We start from the raw sequence: 20,355 nt of genomic DNA, 5'->3' as shown, positions 1-20,355 counted from the left end.
TTTTCCTCTCTAGTACAGTTTGGTTTATATCGAAGTTAATGACATTTTAGCCCTTGAAAATTAATGCCTACTCTTGATATATATACCTTTACCAGTGTCATTTATAATTATTTTAAAAGAGGTAAGATGAAAACCTGATTTTAGCTTGGGGACAATAAAAGCACTAAGTACCTTGCCGTACTGATTTAATGGCATCAAAGGGCACTTTAACCCTCCAAGTTTCAAATAATTTGGCTATAAGAAATCTGAGAACTAAACATTTAAGACAGACAAAAAGCTATCTACCTTGTTCCAAGTAAACACTAAGAAAAGGTCAATTTGTGAATTGCATACTTTCTTTGAAAAAAGCTTCATACACTAACAATAGTATACAATTTATATATATATATATATATATGTATTTCTTTTCCCTAAGTGCTTACATACCTAGCCCATTTTCATTAACTGAAGCTGTATCAGATTCAGTCATTCCATCCATAAGAACAGCATCTTCATCAGTCCTTCGTCTACGAGACCGCCTACGACGGTTAGTACTGTGATGAGATTCGCTGGCATCAGTGTCTGCAGTCTGATCTGATTCTGTATTATCAAGTAAGCTGTATGGATTGCTGTCTGGATCTTTGAGCACTATATTCATGTCAGAGGCAAGAAATATTCGTTTAAGAGGACTGCAATTATGAATGTTTGATCTATATTGAACTATATCAATTAATGATAAACTTCAATATCCCCCAATAAAAATGCACTGTCTTCACATAAAATGTTTTCAATATTATTTACCTGGAAAATAACAAAGATAATTAAATATGATAAAACTTTAAGTGGTGATGAAAAATTAAAGCAGAAAGTGACCAGACATCTTGGCTTCCTAACATTTCCTGTGCCTTGTTTTTAAAATATACATTAGAAAGTAGTGTATTACATGCTAATTCTGGCATTCACATTTCAAGGTTATCCTGCCCAGAGGCTAGAAAAACAAAAGTGAAAAGAAATAAATATTCAGCTGTTAAGAAATAATTATACGAAAGAGCTTTCGTCCGTAACTGAGTTCAAAATGACTGCAGCTTTCTTGTGTTGATGTTGATAGACTATTTCCCAAATAATACTCAATACCTACATTCCATGACATAATAGAAATCTGTAACTATGAACTGAAGCAATCAAAACAAGATGAAACAAAGCAGCCAATTAAATAAGGTTGAACTTCTAACTGGTTATGAAAGGAAAATGTTGAAACGAATGCTGACTAGTACTCCATCTTTAGAAACAACGTGTGAAGGTTAGGTGAAGGTAGAAAAGGAAAAACTGTTAAGGTATAATTCATAAGAAAAATACCCGTCTTACCTATGTGCATTTATTACCTCCAACAATCAAATTTATAGCAGAAATTCAACTAATTCCGATTTTTCCTAAGATTCCTTTGGTAACAGCTAGCAAGCTAACCATCTTTGCAAAAGACACTAAGCGTATCCATTAATCATAAAACACTAGGTCAAGTACATTTATTTTTCATTTCAGTATACTGTAATTTTAATCACCTTGGTAACTGTACACAGTGTACTAAAATATAAAAGCTATTTTCCTGAAAGCCTGTAAGTTTATTAGGGCTCAAAGAATATTACTGTGAAAAGTGAGAAAATCTAAACAAACAAAGAACAAGTTCCTAATTTTTGCCCTGATTTGTTCCAGTTTTTGTAATTTGTAAGCACAGCTGGCATCTTATTTAATGTATCTACACACACTTTCTATAATATTAAAATACTACATAAGTTTTCATGGGTATAACATTAAGGAAAGTGTGGGTTTCTTAAAGTGGTATACCATAATGATATGTTAAAAGTTATATCCTTAATAGTCTATGTATCCCTGGCAATTATCCCCCTAGCCTGTTATGCTAACCAAGAATATTCTGGAAACTCCTACAACTTAATGTAAAGCATAAAAAAATTTTAGAAGACAGAATTAAGTAAAATGTTTCTTACACCCTCAAATCTTTAGTCATCCAAACACTCCTTTACAGCACAATTCCTCAAACGATTAAAAAACTTAGTTAATTCCACAATTTTTCCCTGTTCCCAAAGTACTATATAGTATAGCTAAGAACGCTCTTCACTTAGTTTTCAATACTAAATATAGAAAAGTACTGACATCTCTCCGTGCATTAGAAATCTCTGGGTCTGTCTGGCAAACAAAAATACATAACCCAAAAATTCTAGGGAAAACAAAAAATTTCTAATTAAATAAGCCTCCCAAACCTGAAGAGATAAACATCTGACCCTCATAATATAAAGAAAAGCTGTCAACTAAAGTTGTGAACAGAATATTCTAAGTAAACCTTCACTGAGAAACACTCTACAAGGGCTTTTCCTGATACTCTATATGATCCACTACCTTCTCTAAGACGCGTAGAAAGAGAAACTTCCAAAAATGGATGGCCCTGGGAGATGAACTAACTTGTGTAAAATTATACTGTTTACAAAGAATGATGCTGACAGAGTATAGAAAAGACTACCAGAACTGATGGAGGATTTGCCACCACGTGGTCCACCACGACCTCGACCCCCTGAAACACTTCTGCCTCTCCCTCCTGGGCGTCTCCTGCTGTCACGCTGATGTCGGCTGTCTCGATCATCTTCTCCTGCCAATGACCAATCACTCAGCTCGTCTTTACGCTCAGATTCCGTTTCAGAGGGGTTAGACAGCTCAGAATTTGTACCTTGGAGAAGAAAAGAACATAAACCAATTAGATTTCTATAAAAAGAGGCTTTTAAAATGTTCAAAATTATTTCCTACAAATTGTTTAAATAAGCAATACCGTTTGGCTGCTTCAAAGAAAGATCCATGAAAGTTAAAATCAATCTGAAATGTACTAAGGAATAATCAAATATTATTATACTATTAATATAGTATAGTATCTATTACTTAATACAGATTAAAAAATAAACTGATGTGCAGAAGGCTGCTCACTTCTTCAAAACCAGCAGAAGAATCCCTCACTACAGTCTAAGATGGGCTATGTCATGTTATAGTCAAAGGTGTGACCATTCCATCAGCAAAAAAGGACAATATCCAGGAAATATAAAGTCATGGAAGTTAAAAAAAAACTAATGTGCAGAAATGCAGTTAACAGAAAAATTACAGAAAATACACATAACATTAATTCCTGGGTTTTGGCACACACACAAAAAAAAGAACAAACAGAGCATCCATCATGTATCAATATTAAAATGTATTTAATATGGATAGTCAAATGTTTCTGCTCATTTGGGTTTTAATAACCTAAATTATTCATACAATAAAAATAACTTCTATCCAATATTTGAGTAAATTAATCATATTTACAAAAATGAATAGTTTAACTGTATAGTGTATTTCACCATCATTTCACTGATTCTAGGGTATACTTTTCACATGTTAACATCTCTGAAATCAAGATATTTCTTATAATTGATGGCATCTTTATTATAAGCTTCCAGCTTATCATAGTAATTTTTCCAGTAGGTTGTATATAAAATGATAGCATGCTTTACTAGCATCTTAAATTGTGGTTTCTGCCATTAAAATTACTTTTACTTTCTGCTTTTTTTACTTTTACTTTTAATGGCAAAAACCGCAATTACTTTTGCACCAACCTAATATGTGCAACAACTAAACAGAATTTAAGGTTTCTCTGAAACAGAAGGTCTCTCTCCTGACAACAGAACTAAAGCCATGACCAGTGAGACAAATACTCAGCATGCCTTTAGAAGTTTACAGACCATTTCTAACACTGCAACTATTGTAATGGTGACCTTTCAAAAATTTATTTAAACACTACAAAGATATCATCAGAAGCCTACAGTATCATTATTTAATAATTACTGTAACTAAAGTGTCAGATATGTATGACTCAATCACTATCATATTCATTTCTACTTGTTAGTTCTGGGATGCCACTTCCTCTTTCCCTCTTATATGACCAAATATATCTCCTTCAGAGCCTAGTTCAATTTCTAACTCCAGACCACTGCAACTAAAACAGGCATCTCCCCATTTTTTGTTATCCTAAAATCGCCCCATATTTATCATAGACTATGCCGTGTTATTTTTCCTCCTTTGGAATTACTTCAAAATTGGTCTATGATAAAGGGTGGAACTCCATCTCACATGTCCTCAAATGCCTAGCAGTGTGTATAACAATTTTCTCAACCAAATAATTTGCTACATTATTTTGAAGTTCATTTGCTAAATTCTCAGATAAGAGTGATGTCATGAAATACCTTGAAGTTCCCTATATTTAAACTCTGCAATCATGTGAGGAAAAATGAGCTCTTCAGACATAAAAAGTTTTAAGTATTAAGGTGCAGGGAATAAAATGTAAAGTTTTATACATGAAGGTATATGTATATATGTATATGAAGTTTTATACATGAAGGTGCCTACTCACTTCCTTTCTCCTTTAAAGGTAACTCTAGGATGCCTACCTTTTCTCCACATGTTGTTAACAATAGATTTAACTAGTCAATTATAAAAGCAATTTGGTAATTAGTTGGATATGTGTTTTTTCAAAGAATACATCAAATTTCTATTATTCACTTTCAATTCTTTGTTGGGATTAGAATCTCGGGGAAGGGAATTAATCTCCCCTAACATTTATTTCACCAAATGACAAAAAGCACTTTATTAAACATGATGTCATAAAAGTTGCAATGAAGGCAATTTATCTCTCCTTGAATAGTGAAAAAAAAAAAACCTTTCAGAACGTTTAAGAACTTCTGAATTTATTTACACACATATACCCTATCTGAAACCATTGCCAAAATTCAGGGCAAATAAAGAATACTTCATTTTGAAGACTCTCTCAAAAGTTCCTATTGAAGTATCCTTTGAAATCCAGACTAGTATTTATCTAACCCCGTGTCACAGCAAGTAAAGTCTTCCTTAAATTTAACCTACATATAGTATTCAAGATACTTAGAGGGAATGTCTAAATCATAGATTTCAGTAGGTAAAACAGATATTGAGGCCATAACCCCCAAAATTTTAATGAATTGGCTAGTGCTCAACATTATTCATATTAAATAATTCTTAATAACCCATATGAAATGTTTCTGTGATAGCAAAAAGGACCCTGCACATGTGACTAAGGCTAAGGACGCTGAGATAGAGAGACTATCCTGGATAATCCAGGTGGGTCCAAACTAATCTCACCGGGTCTTTAAAAGTAGAGAAACTTTCTCAACTACCCAAAGGGGAATCCCACCAGACCTTCCAGAAAGAAACGTAGCCCAGCTGACAAGATTTTAGCCCAGTAAGACCCATGTCAGCCTTCTGACCAAAAGAACTATAAGGCAGTAACTTTCTGTGGTTCAAGCCTCTAAGTTTGTGATAATTTATTACTGCAATTGAAAACAAATACTCTAATGAATAATCAGGGAAACCATTTATTCCAACCCCTTAATTTTGTAAAATACAAGTTGGGGATTCAAAGTCTTTTTAAACAAGCTTTAAAAGTAACGACACCAGGCTAGGCATGGTGGCTCACGCCTATAATCCCAGCACTTTGGGAGGCACGGTGGGCGGATCACCTGAGGTCGGGAGATTGAGACCAGCCTGACCAACATGGAGAAACCCTGTCTCTACTAAAAATACAAAATTAGCCGGGCATGGTGGTGCATGCCTGTAATCCCAGCTACTCAGGAGACTGAAGCAGGAGAATCACTTGAACCCAGGAGGCAGAGGTCGCGGTGAGCCGAGATCGCACCACTGCACTCCAGCCTGGGCAACAAGAGTGAAACTCTGTCTCAAAAAAAAAAAAAAAAAAGTAACGAAACATAATGACATTGTGTTTTTAACCAATTTTAAAATCATATTTTCCCCCTCAAACTTCTAAAATCACCTTATGAAGATGGTTTATATCATTTTCAATGGTTGTGCTAAGCTTAATAGCTAAAACTAATCACGTTTTATCAACTCCAAGAGGCCATCAATTTTAAGATATTATTTTATGTGTCATTAAAAAAGAAAATGTTGTTAAAGTTGTAAGATGTCCAATTTAACGCACATACCAACTTCGGAGATGTTACACTGGGAAATGTTTCTTATAGTTCCTATTAAACTGATAAAACTCATACTTTATATATATATATATAAAAAATCAACTAAAAGTCCCGCTCATATAAAGTATACATGAACATCTACAACCAAATTCAAATGGTTTTTCGTGCTTTTCCAAGCCCACTCAGATTTGGTAACTATTTCAAGAAATAAAATGTTATTAATTCCGCTAAGATTCAGAGCTAAGAGTGCCATCTACTGAACAATTTGCACAGCTTTCTTGAATCCAGATGATGTTTCTCTACCTCTCACATAAATTATCTACTCTCAACAAAAGCATTTTGCCAGAGTAAGCTCTCAATAAGCAGACTTCCCACAAAAGCTAATAAAATTATTCAATGAATTCATCATACTCTTCATCCAATAAGTCTGATTATCTATGCTAATAATGTATGGTTCAAAAATCAATGAGAATATATTTAATTTCTATGTGATTACTGGTTAACTGTCTTTTGCATTAAACATTTTCAGAAATATAATAACAGTTTGCAATTTTCATCCATTTATATGCTGAATACTTCTTTATTAGAATTTTGCTATTTAGGTTTCAATACTGCATTAAATAAAAATATATATGTAAAAATGAGAACATAAAGATATGATATTAAAGGGAAGGGACACAAACTTACAACTCTACAACAAATTGAAGATAGTTCAGGTTTAATATAACTTTGTCAGCATTACATGATCCTTCAATTAAGCAGGAAATTTGCATTTATTTCTATATTCCTTAAATGCCTTACATTTTGGAAAATGTTTTGTATTTCCTCAAAAGAGAGTAAGTATAGGAGTGAAGAAAAGAACAGGAAAAGAGAAAGAAAATGGGCGAAAGAAAAAAACAAATCAGGTCACTGCTAAGATCCAAGTCCAAATGTAGAAAAATGGAACAACTCCAAAGCTGAAGAAGAATAAGGGAGAATTTAGGATTAGAGAATTGTTGACTATCATCACTCCACTGTCCCCTTCCTACCTGGGTTATACCCAATCCTCACAGTGAAATATATTTTAGAAAATGTTCATTTATGAAGTGTTAAATTAGATTCTGGCTTTCAGAGCCTTCATTTTAGTGAAATGTTGTTAAACAAAGTAATTCCAGATGTGAGATGTTAATATATTCAAATATGCCAAATGAGTAAATAAAATATTTTTTAAAAGCTAGTAAAGACTTGCTATATGCAATCTTGGCAGTGATTCGCATACTTTTCATTTTTTACTTGAAGAGGGTAGACAAAAGATGATTCCTAAAAGTATCACCACCATTACTAGGTATTTACTGGGAAATGTATAAAACTGTACTAGCAAAGTATTTGAAAAACAAGTTACGTATGTATTATTTGTAAATATAATGAACATGACAATGAACTACCAACTTAAAAACATGCTTTGCTTCGTTACATAACTGCTTGGAAATTTTATATATTTTACTGTCATTTTAACGTATACCATCACTACTATTAAGACATGTACCAAACCTTCAAAACTACCTTCTACCCTCAAAGCCAAGATAATGAACTAATTATAAGAAAATGTGTTAGAGCACCTAAACTACTATTATTACTACTACAAAAAAAAAAAAGTTTTTTTACCATAACCGGAGGTGTAATTAGGGCCCCGACGACCTCTGCCTCTTCCACTATAAGACCTAGAACCTTGTACAGAAGAGACGGTACTTTCATCAGTGGCATATCCTTTCTCTTTTTCAGGCCCTCTGGTGGAAGAAGGTCTGAAACCCATACCAATCTGTCGTAGCTGTTCATCAATCTGTAGGCGTTCCATTCTTAGCTGTTCTACTTCCTACAATCAAAACAAAAATGAGTAAGTCTTCTTATATATAACTTTTTGTCTTCCTAAAGCCTAGAGCTAGAGCTGTGCTCCTTACCAAAACTGTGACCTTAGGGAAGTAGATGGTAAAGAGCATTGTGTTCCTAGTCAACAGAATTGATGAGATCATTTGCTGTTTCAGTTCAACATTTATTGAACGGCCTAGAGTGTGCCGAACATGCTGCTATAGGCATACAATATAAAAGAGGACATGGACTCTCCCCGATCAAGGGGATGTTTAACAGCTTTAAAATAAGTTATTTATTAAATAGCTAACAATTATACAATATTACCAGATTTTGCCCTCAAGGAGTTAGAACTGCCGAATGAGATACAGGCAGCATCTATGAACGGTACTATTAACAAGCTACTTTCCTATCAAAGTAGACACACATGAGTTGTGACCTAGAAGGGCTGCTAGACTTGGTCATTCAGAAATTGAGGTCATTACAAGATGCAAAGGTTAGATGTCTAGAGAAAACTCTTGGTTAAAAGATGAGTACTGAAAGATAAAGCACTGGCTTCAAAATGCCAGTTTTAATTGTGACTTTTCATATAAAGATGAATTTCAAAAGAAAAGAAATGACATTATCGGAGTGATCTCAAAATAGTAACAGCAGCAATGATACAACAGACTGGGAGGAAAACATACTAGAGGCAGAGAACAGGTGAGGATATTATTATACTTTAAAAAGAGAAACAGCAGGAATAAAAGGGAAAGAGCAGAAAATAAAATTAAAATGTTTAATAATTTATGGGTCATATTTTTCTAAAAACCCTTGCTCTTTATGTATCAACTCATATAGACTATTTTGTTAACAATGGTTACAAATTATCAAATAATGTCTATGGAGATGATGCAGATGATTTGCATAATGCCAAAGTTACCAAGGAATCCAAATGTCACTCCTGGTTCTGTACCCTATTTGTATGTAAAGTACAAAAGTAAAAACTAAATGGCTGCAGTATGAACATGCAGATAGATAAGTGATCTGAGAGTCAAATTGCATGAAGACAAAGGAAAGTAATCATTTCTTAAACAAGAAAGAAATATAAAAACTCAGAGAGAAAACTACGCACACAACGCCAATCACTTTAAGATGACAAAAGACTTTTTAAATTCTTATGTAGAAAAATGGCAAATCTGAGGCTGAATTAACAAAAATATTTAAAGATTTGAAGTTTACTTCAAATATAAAATGTTTAATGTGAGGACATTTAAAATTTGTAGCAAATGTACAACATTTATGTAGTAAATGCAGCAACGATATCAGAATATAGTATGAACCATATACAAACCTTTAGATAAGCAATATGATACTCTAAAAGAACTTGCACATTTCCAATGCTTTCTTTAGTGCCAACAAATACAAATGGAACCATACCCTGTTTAAAAAAAAAAAAAAAGTCTTCAGTGTTTAATATTTTAACAAAGTTCTAGTCTGAAAGTGACATGAAATTGACAGGCAGGCAGGCAGGCAGGCAGACACACACACACACACACACACACACACACACACACCCCCTACCTTTTTTTTTTTTGAGATGACATCTTGCTCTGTTGCCCAGGCTACAGTGCAGTGGTGCAATCACAGCTCACTGCAGCATCAAACTCCTGGGCTCAAGTGATTCTCCTGTCTCAGCCTCCAGAGCAGCTGAGACTACAGATGCGTGTCACCACAACCAGTCATTATTTTTTATTTTTTGTAGAGACAGGGTCTTGCTCTGCTGCCCAACTCCTTGTCTCAGGTGATCCTCCTGCCTTGGCTTCCCAAAGTGCTGGGATTACTGACTTCCCAAAGGGGTTACAGGCGTGAGCCACTGTACCCAGCCCCAATATACAATTAGGAAAACTCTTCTGAAACACGCAGCAATTTACATGTACTAAACTTCAAGATTTAAGGGGGAAAAAATGCTAAAATCCATATAAGTTGAAATACTCAGATTTTCGATCACTTGTCAGATTTGCACCCCAATTTACTGTTGTAAATTGTGTTCTGTGTGCTAAACACTTTAAAAATCATTTTTAAAAATCAGTTTATACCAAATTTTCTGATTTATAACCAATTTAATTTTCCAAGTATATAAATCAACTTTTAAAGTTAAAATGATTTTCTGGCAGGTCATGGTGACTCACACCTATAATCCTAGCACTTTGGGAGGCTGAGGCAGGTGGATCACTTGAGCTCATGAGTTCGAGACCAGCCTGGACAACATGGACAAACCACATCTCCACAAAATATACAAAAATCAGCTGGCACGGCAGCACATGCCTGTAGTCCCAGCTACTTGGGAGGCTGAGGTAGGAAGATAGCTTGAGCCTGGGAGACAGAGATTGTCGTGAGCCAAGACTGTGCCACTGCCCTCCAGCCTGGACAACAGAGCAAGACTCTGTCTCCAAAAACAAAAATAAACAGTTTTCCTTCAAACTGGCTATAAACTTACAGGCTAGATATATCATCTCAGTAGGTATAGCTTTAAAGCATAATAAAGCACATTAGCCCACTTATCCCTACAGTATGTGCTCAGGTAACAAAATCTTAAGTGTCTGTGTACTACAAGAGGTACTTCCTGACCACTAAAAGAAATATCACCTCCAGAGCATAAATATTTACACAATGTAAAATTAAAGGAATTATTAAGATATGTAGAGGTAAATCAAAGTATTAGGTCAGACTTGGTTTACTTTGCTGAATTTCTGAATAAGAAGGTTTTTAAAAAGTGGCAGAAAAGAGAAGTAAGATGGCACACTGTGAATTTTTCTTCTTTAAAGAAACATACTTCCAGCTTCTTAATGGCTGAGAAAAATGAGAGTAAAGCTTAACTCTCCCAATCAGTTTCCATGTCTCTCATTTTCTTCATTTTACAGAATAGTTTCTAACAGTTACTTAAACAGAATGGCTTAGGGATTTTTGGTTCTAAATATGAAACTAGGCATGGCTTAAGACATTTTAGTTCTATATATGACTCAATTATTTTCAAAGTAATTTTTAAGAGTAATGATTTTTAGATACAGTTGATTTAAAACTGAGGCAACAGGGCAAGTGCTAGGGATACAGCACAGAGGTTCCCAGTGGCTGTGAAGAAGTCATTTCAACTATGAAAGTGTGAAACAAGGGAAACTAATTTAAGATTAGGGAGTAGGGAAGTCTTAACACTGACCTCAGGAGTTCACAAGCAGATAAAAGGGCATTCAAAGTGAATAAAAAAAGGGGTGGGATGGCAAGGACCTAAAAAAAAATCTTAAACATATAGCCTGTTTTCAGGTCTGTATTATGCATTTCATGTATTTTATTTCATGCTTTTAAAAATTAACTAAGAAATAGTATCCCAGTTTTACGGTTAACAAAATAACTTGCTGAAGTCATAAAATTAGCAATTGAGCCAGTCAATTTCATCTAGTTACCTAATTCCAAATAACATCTATTTGTTAACTGCCAGGATCTTCTGCTAAGGTGTAAGAATAAAGTTTCTGTTCTAAAGATAATCAAAAATCTCAGGAAAAAAAAAAATTCTCATAAAAAACTCATTGTACAGCATTAATGATATGACCAAAAAACAGGAATTTTAAGGAGAAAGTGAATTATGCCACTCCAGGTGTGAAAAGTTAAGGGAATAAGAAAGAATATTGTTATGTAAAACAAATGTTAAAAATAAATAAAATTTTGCCAAATACATAAAGTCATTCCAGACAGATGACCTTCAGGGAGTAAGAGAAAATACAATGCCTTGACCTTGAATGGGAAATGTTATCACCTTTAGTTACCACCAAAGAAAAGGAATGGTAAACTTTAAAGAGTAAATGATTACTAATGAATATTAGTTCATTTTTCTAAGTTATTTTGGAGAAACTTAAAAGTTTTTTTTTAATACTAAAAACTGATTATTTATATGTAATAGGTGACACTGAGATAATCACTTAGCACTAAGAAAAATCTGAATCCCTGTTCCTGACACCTTACAACAAACTGGAGCAAAAAGTTTATGCACTAAAAACCATCAACAACAAAAACAAGTGGAGATTAAGATATCTGATCTAGGAACAGGAAAGACCTTGCCAAGCATGACAGAAAATCCAGTCATAAAGCAAAAGCCTAAAAAATCCAACAATATAAAAATTTTAAAATGCCTGCTCAGGATAAAAAGAAATCAAGTCAAAAGAAACAAGCAATGGTCTTATCACCCACTGATACTAAAGACAAAAAATACATAAAGGACAAAAAGGCGGTTACAGAAAAATAAAAAAATGTCTTTTAAACATATAGAAAGATAAAGTGTACGCTTACTGTAACAGTATTAACTAAAATTTAATAAAACCTAGTATTGGCGAATATGTGGAAAACAGACCTATTTCCTACACTGGTGGTGGTGATGTGTGAGAAAGTAATTATCAAGCTCTAAAAATTTAAATACTATAAAACCTTTGATCTGTCACATCCACTTTGAGGAATTTCCTCTCCAGTTATAGTTGGCAAAGAGTCACAGGGGATGTTGACTGCAGCATTGTTTTTAATGCAAAATAAAAGCATACAAAGGTAGCTGAAACAGGTTAAAGCCTAGTAGGCATGGAGAGGAAAGGAGAGACATGTACAAGGCACAGATACACATTTATTTCTGATATTATACCCATTTGTATTATTCTAACCTTTACGTAAACTTTAATAATTAAAAACTCAAACTTAATTTTTTTAAGTTTAAATGTCTTAAAATATTTATCAAGTGCCCATTCTATTCAATTCATAGTCATAGGGGAGATTGGAGAATATGGAAGTTCAGGTTTGATTTCCTGATTTCAAGGAGTTCATAACTGGTTTGGAGACACATACCAGAAAACAAAACATAAGTAAGACTGAAAGACTATCATTAAAAACCCAATCATAAAGACAATAATTGCTATAGTATACATGCAGGAAAGGTCATCTCAGGCTAGGGAGAGATCACCAAAGTCTTTAGAGTAAACAAGTTATAGACTGAGTCTCCAACTTAAATTGTGACATGGTGGCTCCCAATAAGCCAATACCAACCTTCAGATTTATTTTAGCATGCAGTATTTTGAAAACTGAAAAATTCTGTATATTATAGGTTTCCTGCTTCTCAAAAAATACCATTGTAGCAACAAATAAGGCATGCATTCCCCATTAAGAAAGGCACTGTCCTTTCCATCCCTATCTTATACATTCCAACTTGCCTAATCACATAACTGCTTGGCCTCTGTAAGCATTTACGTCTCTTAACCCTGGCATAGAAATGACAGTAACAATGACTAAAACTACAAACACAAGAAAGTACAGTAAATTCTTACTTATGAAGGAAACCAAGAAGAGTACACTTACTACAAAACAGTAAATACCGAAAAGCAACTGGGAATAAATCAAGCTAAGAGAAGACATTAATATCCAGCTTAGAAATTCATAGTTGACCAATTTAATGGCCCTGGCCAATAAATATTATGATTTTTCAGACCAATTGTTAGGCACTGGTTGTATGCCAAATGGTTCACCATTCATCTTACCGTTAGTTATACTAAGCATTAACGAAAACGATGACAATAATGGCATAAGACCATCAGTTTTAATCCTTATCTAAGCCATCTTAAAATAATGCAAAATGGGGCAGGAGTACTTATGAAGAATAAGTTATGCAAGATTTGCACTTTTTAAAGCAGTGTAGAATGAAATCACTGAAAATAGCATTCCAAGAGACAAGTATTCATCTGTATGATACCTAAATATTTGTTTTCCTCATTCATTCTTGTATATTCACCTCCACATTCTAATTAAAAGGAATAAAGGAAGTGGCTATCTTTGACATCTTTACAACACTAAATACTTGGCTGGGCTAAATATATAGTTTTCTCTCTTTTTTAAAAGACTGATCCTCTATCCAACAGGTTAACAAACTCCCCATACAATACTCTATTGTGCAAAGCTCAAGAAGTTGTGAGTGTACTGCTTTCTGAGAGATGATTTTGTAAAAATCCTTGTCTTACATTCAGGAACACAAAGCTTAAGTATATAGAGTTGATCACTAAAGCCATCAATGTGAGATCCTGAAAATGATGTAAAAGGAGCAAAGAACAAAATTAGGGACAAAGTATCAACATGTGGGAAGAAAGAAGACAAAAAATTTTAGAAAGCTACGACCAAAATAGCAACATAAAAGCATAAGGGGATTTCAATTAAGAAATAGTCAATACTTTCAGATTCTATAGCAACGTAAAAGCATAATGGGATTTCAATTAAGAAATGGTCAAGGCCGGGCACGGTGGCTCATGCCCGTAATCCCAGCACTTTGGGAGGCGGAGGCAGGCGGATCACAAGGTCAAAAGATTGAGATCATCCTGGCCAACCTGGTGAAACCCCATCTCTACTAAAAGTGCAAAAATTAACTGGGGGTGGTGGTGCACACCTGTAGTCTCAGCTACTCAGGAAGCTGAAGCAGGAGAATCGATTGAACCAGAGAGGCAGAGGTTGCAGTGAGCCAAGAATATGCCACTGCACTCCAGCCTGGTGACAGAGTGAGACTCTGTTTCCACAAAAAAAAAAAAGAAAAGAAAAAGAAAAAAGAAATGATCAATACTTTCAGATTCTACAGCAATGTAAAAGCATAAAATGATTTCAATTAAGAAATAGTCAATACTTTCAGATTGTATAAAATAGTTAAGGAGAGTACAATCAACAATTCCTTTGTCAGCACAGTTTACAATGGCAAAGATATGGAACCAACCTAAGTGCCCATCAACCAATGAGTGGATACAAAAAAACTGTGGTATATATACACCATGGAATATTACTCAGCCATAAAAAGGAACGAAATAACGTCTTTTGCAGCAACTTGGATGGAGGCCATTATTCTAAGTGAAGTAACGCAGGACTGGAAAACCAAATAGCGTATGTTCTCACTTCTAAGTGGGAGCTTAGCTATGAGGATGCAAAGGCAAAAGAATGCTATAATGGACTCTGGGGACTCAGCGGGGAGGAAGTTTGTGAGGGGGATGAGGGACAAAAGACTACATATTGGATACAGTGTACACTGCTCAGGTGATAGGTGCACTAAAATCTCAGAAATCGCCACTGAAGAACCTTCACCATGTAACCAAAAACCACCTGTACCCCAAAAACTATTGAAATTAAAAAAAAAAAAAACTCTTTGGGAGTATCAAGTTCTACAGCTTTACACTCTACGTATGAAAAATAACTGTTAAGATTATCAAATAGAAATCTTTATATCAAAACTTTTTTTACTGAAGTACTATCAAAACAAGAACAAGGCCCACACAGTAGAAAATGACTTTAAGTGTATGAAATATTGTTATAAAAACATAATTTTTAAAAAGGAAAGAAAAACCCTCTGTATCAGATAAAACGGACAAAATGTTTACAACTATTAAGTTGGCCAAAAAAAAGGACATTTTCAAGAGGGAAAGAAATTACATTTTAAATACTTACATCTTCTCTGGGTAATTTATTTTCATTGTCCCCTTCAATTCTTACTCGAACCACACCAGATTTGTCCACTATTTCTTGAATAACTTTGCCATTTTTTCCAATTACTTTTCCTTTAGTAAGAGAAAACAAATATAATGGTAAGCTAGAAATCAATTCTGCTATTCTTTCAGTGTCAGCCCCAAATTATTTGTAACTTGCCACTAAATTACAACCATCAAGTGACGCTCCCATCTTTTTACTTTCAATTAACTCACCCTATAGACTACCAAAAAATGTTACCCTTGGTCTGAAACTTACTCCTCTTTCAGCATGCCTAAGGTTACTAACTGGGACTGACAAACAGTGCTCACATGTAAGAAATTTTCAAAACCTAGACTTTAAAATATGCTTATATCATTTTCATATTTTTTAAACATCCAACCCATTTCAAAACCTTGGATATATACATAAAGGCAAAGAGAAAACTATTTTAATTTGGCATTAATTATTATCACTTTATTAATTCACATAAGTAACAAACTCATCAATCTTGCTTTTATTTTCAAGTTTCTATCTGTAAGAGATTTCTATGACTTGAACATAACTTTAGAATGAATATTTACATGTATTACATTTTATACCAAGTTTTTCAAGTACTTCACAGCTATATTAAAAAAAACATAAAGCATGCACATGATGTCTTCCTAAGTATAAAATACTGTAAAATGACATAAAATTCAAATATTTAACTTTTCTACACTTACAAGTCTGTCAAACAGCAGTTATTGAGTATATTAACAAAGGGATCAAAAGGCTCTCTTTCCCTAAAGGACTATCTAAAGATCAGCATATACTCACATAAATAACAAAGCAACACTGAGTTGTGTACCTATTAACAAGTACTATTCAAGTAACTTTCACCATATGGAACAGATGTACCCCTTAATGAACAGCAACAGCATATTTGTTATCAAGTCCACATCCTCAATTTTTTAAATAAATCACTTTTCACAAAAACTTAAACCTTGGTTGAAGGGGTTAAAATGGCAGATTTTCCTGTTGCATGCCTGAACAGTTTCCATTAAAGAATGAATAAGAACAATGACAACAGTAGACTGGTCAATACAATGAAAGGACTATAATGGGTTTTTCTCTCTTGTATTCCTACTCTCAAGCCTCCTTCTCCATTAATAACCCTAAATTTAAAAGCAGTAGCAATTGAACAGGTTAAAAAAAAAAAAAGGAGGGCAGGGAATTCAAATGACGTGTATCTTCTCTGAGCAGCCCTAGCAGCAGCACATAAAAGCAACTTTCGTTGTTAACACAGTGAAGCTCAAGCAGCAACTCCATCCTTGACCCTGCTAAAAACAAGCAAATGTCTTTCGAAAAACAAAGATTAGGTTGATATACCATATTCCTCCCCCAGAACTTCTGCCACTTCCTTCTTGTGAACTATACCAGTTTTGAGTGATCATCCATCACCCTTCTGGGGTCCTTGGCAGGAACCTACCTGCAAGTTTTATTTAGTCCCACCAGAGACCGTCAATATTTTATATGATCATTTCCATAGTTTAAATTCCAGACCATATTGACAAACTGAAGCAGACCTGCAGTATAAATTGAGCACTGAATATAAATGCTGAAGGGACAGAGAGAAGTGATTAAGGAAGGCTTCTGGAGGTGAAAGGTTTTGAACCATTTTCAAACCAATGTTCAGGTATTTTTCCCTTTGATTTGGGAGGGGTGGGAATGGTCGTCTTAGAACTCTCAGAACATGAATGTATAAGGTAATCCTCTTTGGAACTTACCTACCAAGTGTTCTCATTCCCTTTTATTCCTCAGTTCTCTTTTTCTTTCATTTGGACTAAAAACGTACTATTTTTCAAAAGACTGCTTCATCCATAAAACATTATGGAGGGAAACATTGTACTTTTACACATGACAACCAACAGAAATTATTGTACTAAGTTCCTGAGTATCTCACCAATGTGTAATAGTTACTGCTATTGTGTATTTCCTAAACAGCACACAACCCGCATCACCAAAGCCAACATAGACAGGATACAGGAAAAGAGACAGTAGGTACTCACCACTTCACTGAATAGAGAGAACACAGAACTACAAATACACCCAATTTTCTTATTTTTGAAATATCAGAAACTTTTACTCACACCACCTACTACAACTCTCTAAGACCAAGGCTATCTTTTATAACGGATAGACTTGGATTGAAAAGAAACCTGGTTCCCTTTCACAAACCCATTGCCAAATCATTTTTACAAGTGAGGAAACCTTAGTTAAGTTAAAGTTACATTCTGTACAGCAGCTACCACAATGTTAGTATTGACAGATGTCAATAATTACGATTTTTTAAAAGGGCATCCTTTTCAAAAGCAGCTTATCAAAGGTGATTTCATTTGATACTGATAAACATTTGATAACATTGTGCACCTTACCTATGTATAATTATACAACATTCTTCAAGTTTATATTGAATTTTAACATCTCCTCTTTCCAGCAGTTCAGTCTATAGTGAACAATGGTATACCAAGAACTAATAAAGTAGAGCTTACACAATTGGCAGTAATGTCATACCTATCCAAATGTTTGAGCAGAACTGAAAGGCTTTTTACACCCGGGCGCGGTGGATCATGCCTGTAATCCCAGCACTTTGGGAGGCTGAGGTGGGCGGATCACAAGATCAGGAGCAGGAGTTCAAGACCAGCCTGGCCAATATGGTGAAACCACATCTCTACTAAAAATACAAAAATTAGCCACACGTGGTGGCAGGCACCTACAGTCCCAGCTACTCGGGAGGCTGAGGCAGGAGAATCGCTTGAACCCAGGAGGCAGAGGTTGCAGTGAGCCAAGAGTGCGTCACTCCAGCCTGGGTGACAAAGCAAGACTCCATCTCAGGGGGAAAAAAAAAAAAAAGGCTTTTTTCATAAATACTAACAGTTAAATTCCAAGACACAAATTTCTGTGTTTTAAACTACTTTTCCTGAATATACTACTTATTAATGGCCAAAAAAAAAATGTTTTTAGAATGGACGTTTTTTTTTAAATTTTTCTATTAATGTTTGTTTTACACAATTTAACAAATAGAACACCTGTGGCTAAACATTTCCTAAAGGCAGAATAAGCCACATTCTATAAATGGAACCCAAGAAGCTGAAAGTATTTCCTTAGTGTCAAAAAAAAAAATGAGATAATAGGCAACAAAAACTCATCCCCCTTCTAGTAAACTTCACTACATTATCTTGATGCTGCTTTTTATATTAAATGTTTAGAGCGTCAATTTTCAGTATAGTCACTGTGTACTTAACACATAACCAAAGCCTTCTCAATTGCCTCAAATAGCAAAAAGACAGACAGCATAGATATAGGGCATATTAATAACAGAGTTATAAATGAACTCACTCCAACCTATAATGCTCATTTAACCATAACTTCAAATGCAAATTCTTGTCACTTAACTATAATCCATGGGTACAACAGTTTCAACAATGGTGTCAAATAATTAACAGTGAAATCACCCCTCATATTATCATCCTTCTCTCCTGCCCACAAGTTCTTACCTTATTATTCTATGCCTTGTGACAACCTACTATTCAGGACCTACTGTGTAGAAGTTTATTACCCTATTGTTAGTTCACTGTTACTTTTCTTCCACACTAAACAAAACAAATACCACAAATACCATCTCAAAAAGTACTATCATAATTTTGATGAATATATATCAATGATAAAAAGAGAGTAAAGGAGTGAGAATAGGAAAGATCCCAAGGGATGAGAAGGCTGATGAAAAACTGTAATGACAAACTGTTATAAAAACTCTGGGCCTTATTAGTGGGTCATCTTGTACAGAAGAAACATCTTTACTTTTTAACATATGACAATAACAAGTTACACAAAATGTTATCACCAAAAAAAGAATTATTGCTATCTAAATAAATCTACACAAAACTGGAATAAGGTTATCAGACTACAAGACCAGTTTTCAATTAAGTCACTATATTTAACTAATGTTTAACTTATTTAACATTTAGTAAAAGTACCTACCAACAAGATTCCTAGGAACCTGAATAAAATCCTCCACAAATTCCAAGAAACCTCTAGCCTTTTTTACAGCATCAGCACTCTGTAGATGAGGGGAAAAGTAAAAATGAAATCCTGTTTCAATCTTGAAGCAACCCATAATCCAAAACAAAAAGATGAGAAAAGAGAAAATTCTGAATAAGATTATATTCTACTAAAAGATTATGCTCATTCCACTGGTGAGAGATTTCAGGTGAAGTGATTCACAAAGTACTTAAGAAAAAAATCATTTTTAAAAATCCCAAATCAGTCAGTACTATTAAAACCAAAAATAAAATAACATCTCTAACATCTTTAAGCTGCTGAGAAATTTAGTGTCAGAGTTTAAATTACACAGGTGCTGAACAGCCAAAACTTTAACCCAATCCTAAATATACTAGTCTATACTCCCAGGTTGAAATTCTCATGTTAAGTGTTAACAATACAAATTGTTCAAATTGTCTGAATTATTTTATTTATTCTCAAAATCAGGTATATGACTTAAAAAGCTATTTTTGCAGATATGCATTTTTTAAAAGCACCCACTGGTAAGATCATCAAAATTCCTAATTTCTAATGAGTACAATTTTAAACGACTAGAGGTTTGGGAGTGAGTCTCTACATGGACTTTCTACTTCTCAATTAAGTCATTTTCATTTTTAACGTTTGTTCTTTAATAACCACAGATAAGGCCAGATGCAGTGGGCTCACACCTATAACCCCAGCACTTTGTTTGGGAGGCCAATGTAGGAGGATCATTTAAGGCCAAGAGTTTAAGACTACTCTGGGCAACATAGGAAACCTCTCTCTCTACAAAATATATAGATACATATTTAAATTAGCCCAGCATGGCAGTACATGCCTATAGTCCTAGCTACTCAAGAGGCTGAGGCCAGAGGATGACGTGAGCCCAGGAGTCTGAGGCTGCAGTGAG

At 34.4% G+C, this 20,355-nt stretch overlaps 1 protein-coding gene and 1 long non-coding RNA gene across 7 annotated transcripts in view; one reads left to right on the top strand and one right to left on the bottom strand.

Annotated features, from left to right (window-relative positions):
- FXR1 (FMR1 autosomal homolog 1) overlaps positions 1–20,355 on the bottom strand; it is a 66,487-nt gene that overhangs the window by 6,315 nt on the left and 39,817 nt on the right. For 3 of the 6 annotated variants that reach the window (XM_015131561.3, XM_001098757.5, XM_015131564.3), the window contains exons 9-15: positions 19,407–19,485; positions 15,366–15,475; positions 9,217–9,303; positions 7,833–7,890; positions 7,683–7,745; positions 2,513–2,716; positions 427–627 (exon numbers count right to left, since the gene is read on the bottom strand). In XM_015131561.3, coding sequence (XP_014987047.3) covers positions 427–627; positions 2,513–2,716; positions 7,683–7,745; positions 7,833–7,890; positions 9,217–9,303; positions 15,366–15,475; positions 19,407–19,485 — 802 coding nt within the window. Of the gene's footprint in view, positions 1–426; positions 628–2,512; positions 2,717–7,682; positions 7,891–9,216; positions 9,304–15,365; positions 15,476–19,406; positions 19,486–20,355 lie in introns of all 6 variants that reach the window. The other 3 variants (XM_015131559.3, XM_015131560.3, XM_015131563.3) reach the window with 1 other exon arrangement.
- The window catches only part of LOC144339053 (uncharacterized), a 32,629-nt gene continuing 20,057 nt past the window's right edge, over positions 7,784–20,355 (top strand). The window contains exon 1 of the long non-coding RNA XR_013413662.1: positions 7,784–7,911. This is a non-coding gene — a long non-coding RNA (uncharacterized LOC144339053). The remainder of the gene's footprint in view (positions 7,912–20,355) is intronic.

Source organism: Macaca mulatta, chromosome 2, assembly GCF_049350105.2.
Source record: "Macaca mulatta isolate MMU2019108-1 chromosome 2, T2T-MMU8v2.0, whole genome shotgun sequence".
Taxonomy (NCBI): domain Eukaryota; kingdom Metazoa; phylum Chordata; class Mammalia; order Primates; family Cercopithecidae; genus Macaca; species Macaca mulatta.
The sequence above is the reverse complement of the archived record's forward strand: the minus strand, read 5'-3'. Positions and strand labels throughout refer to the sequence as shown.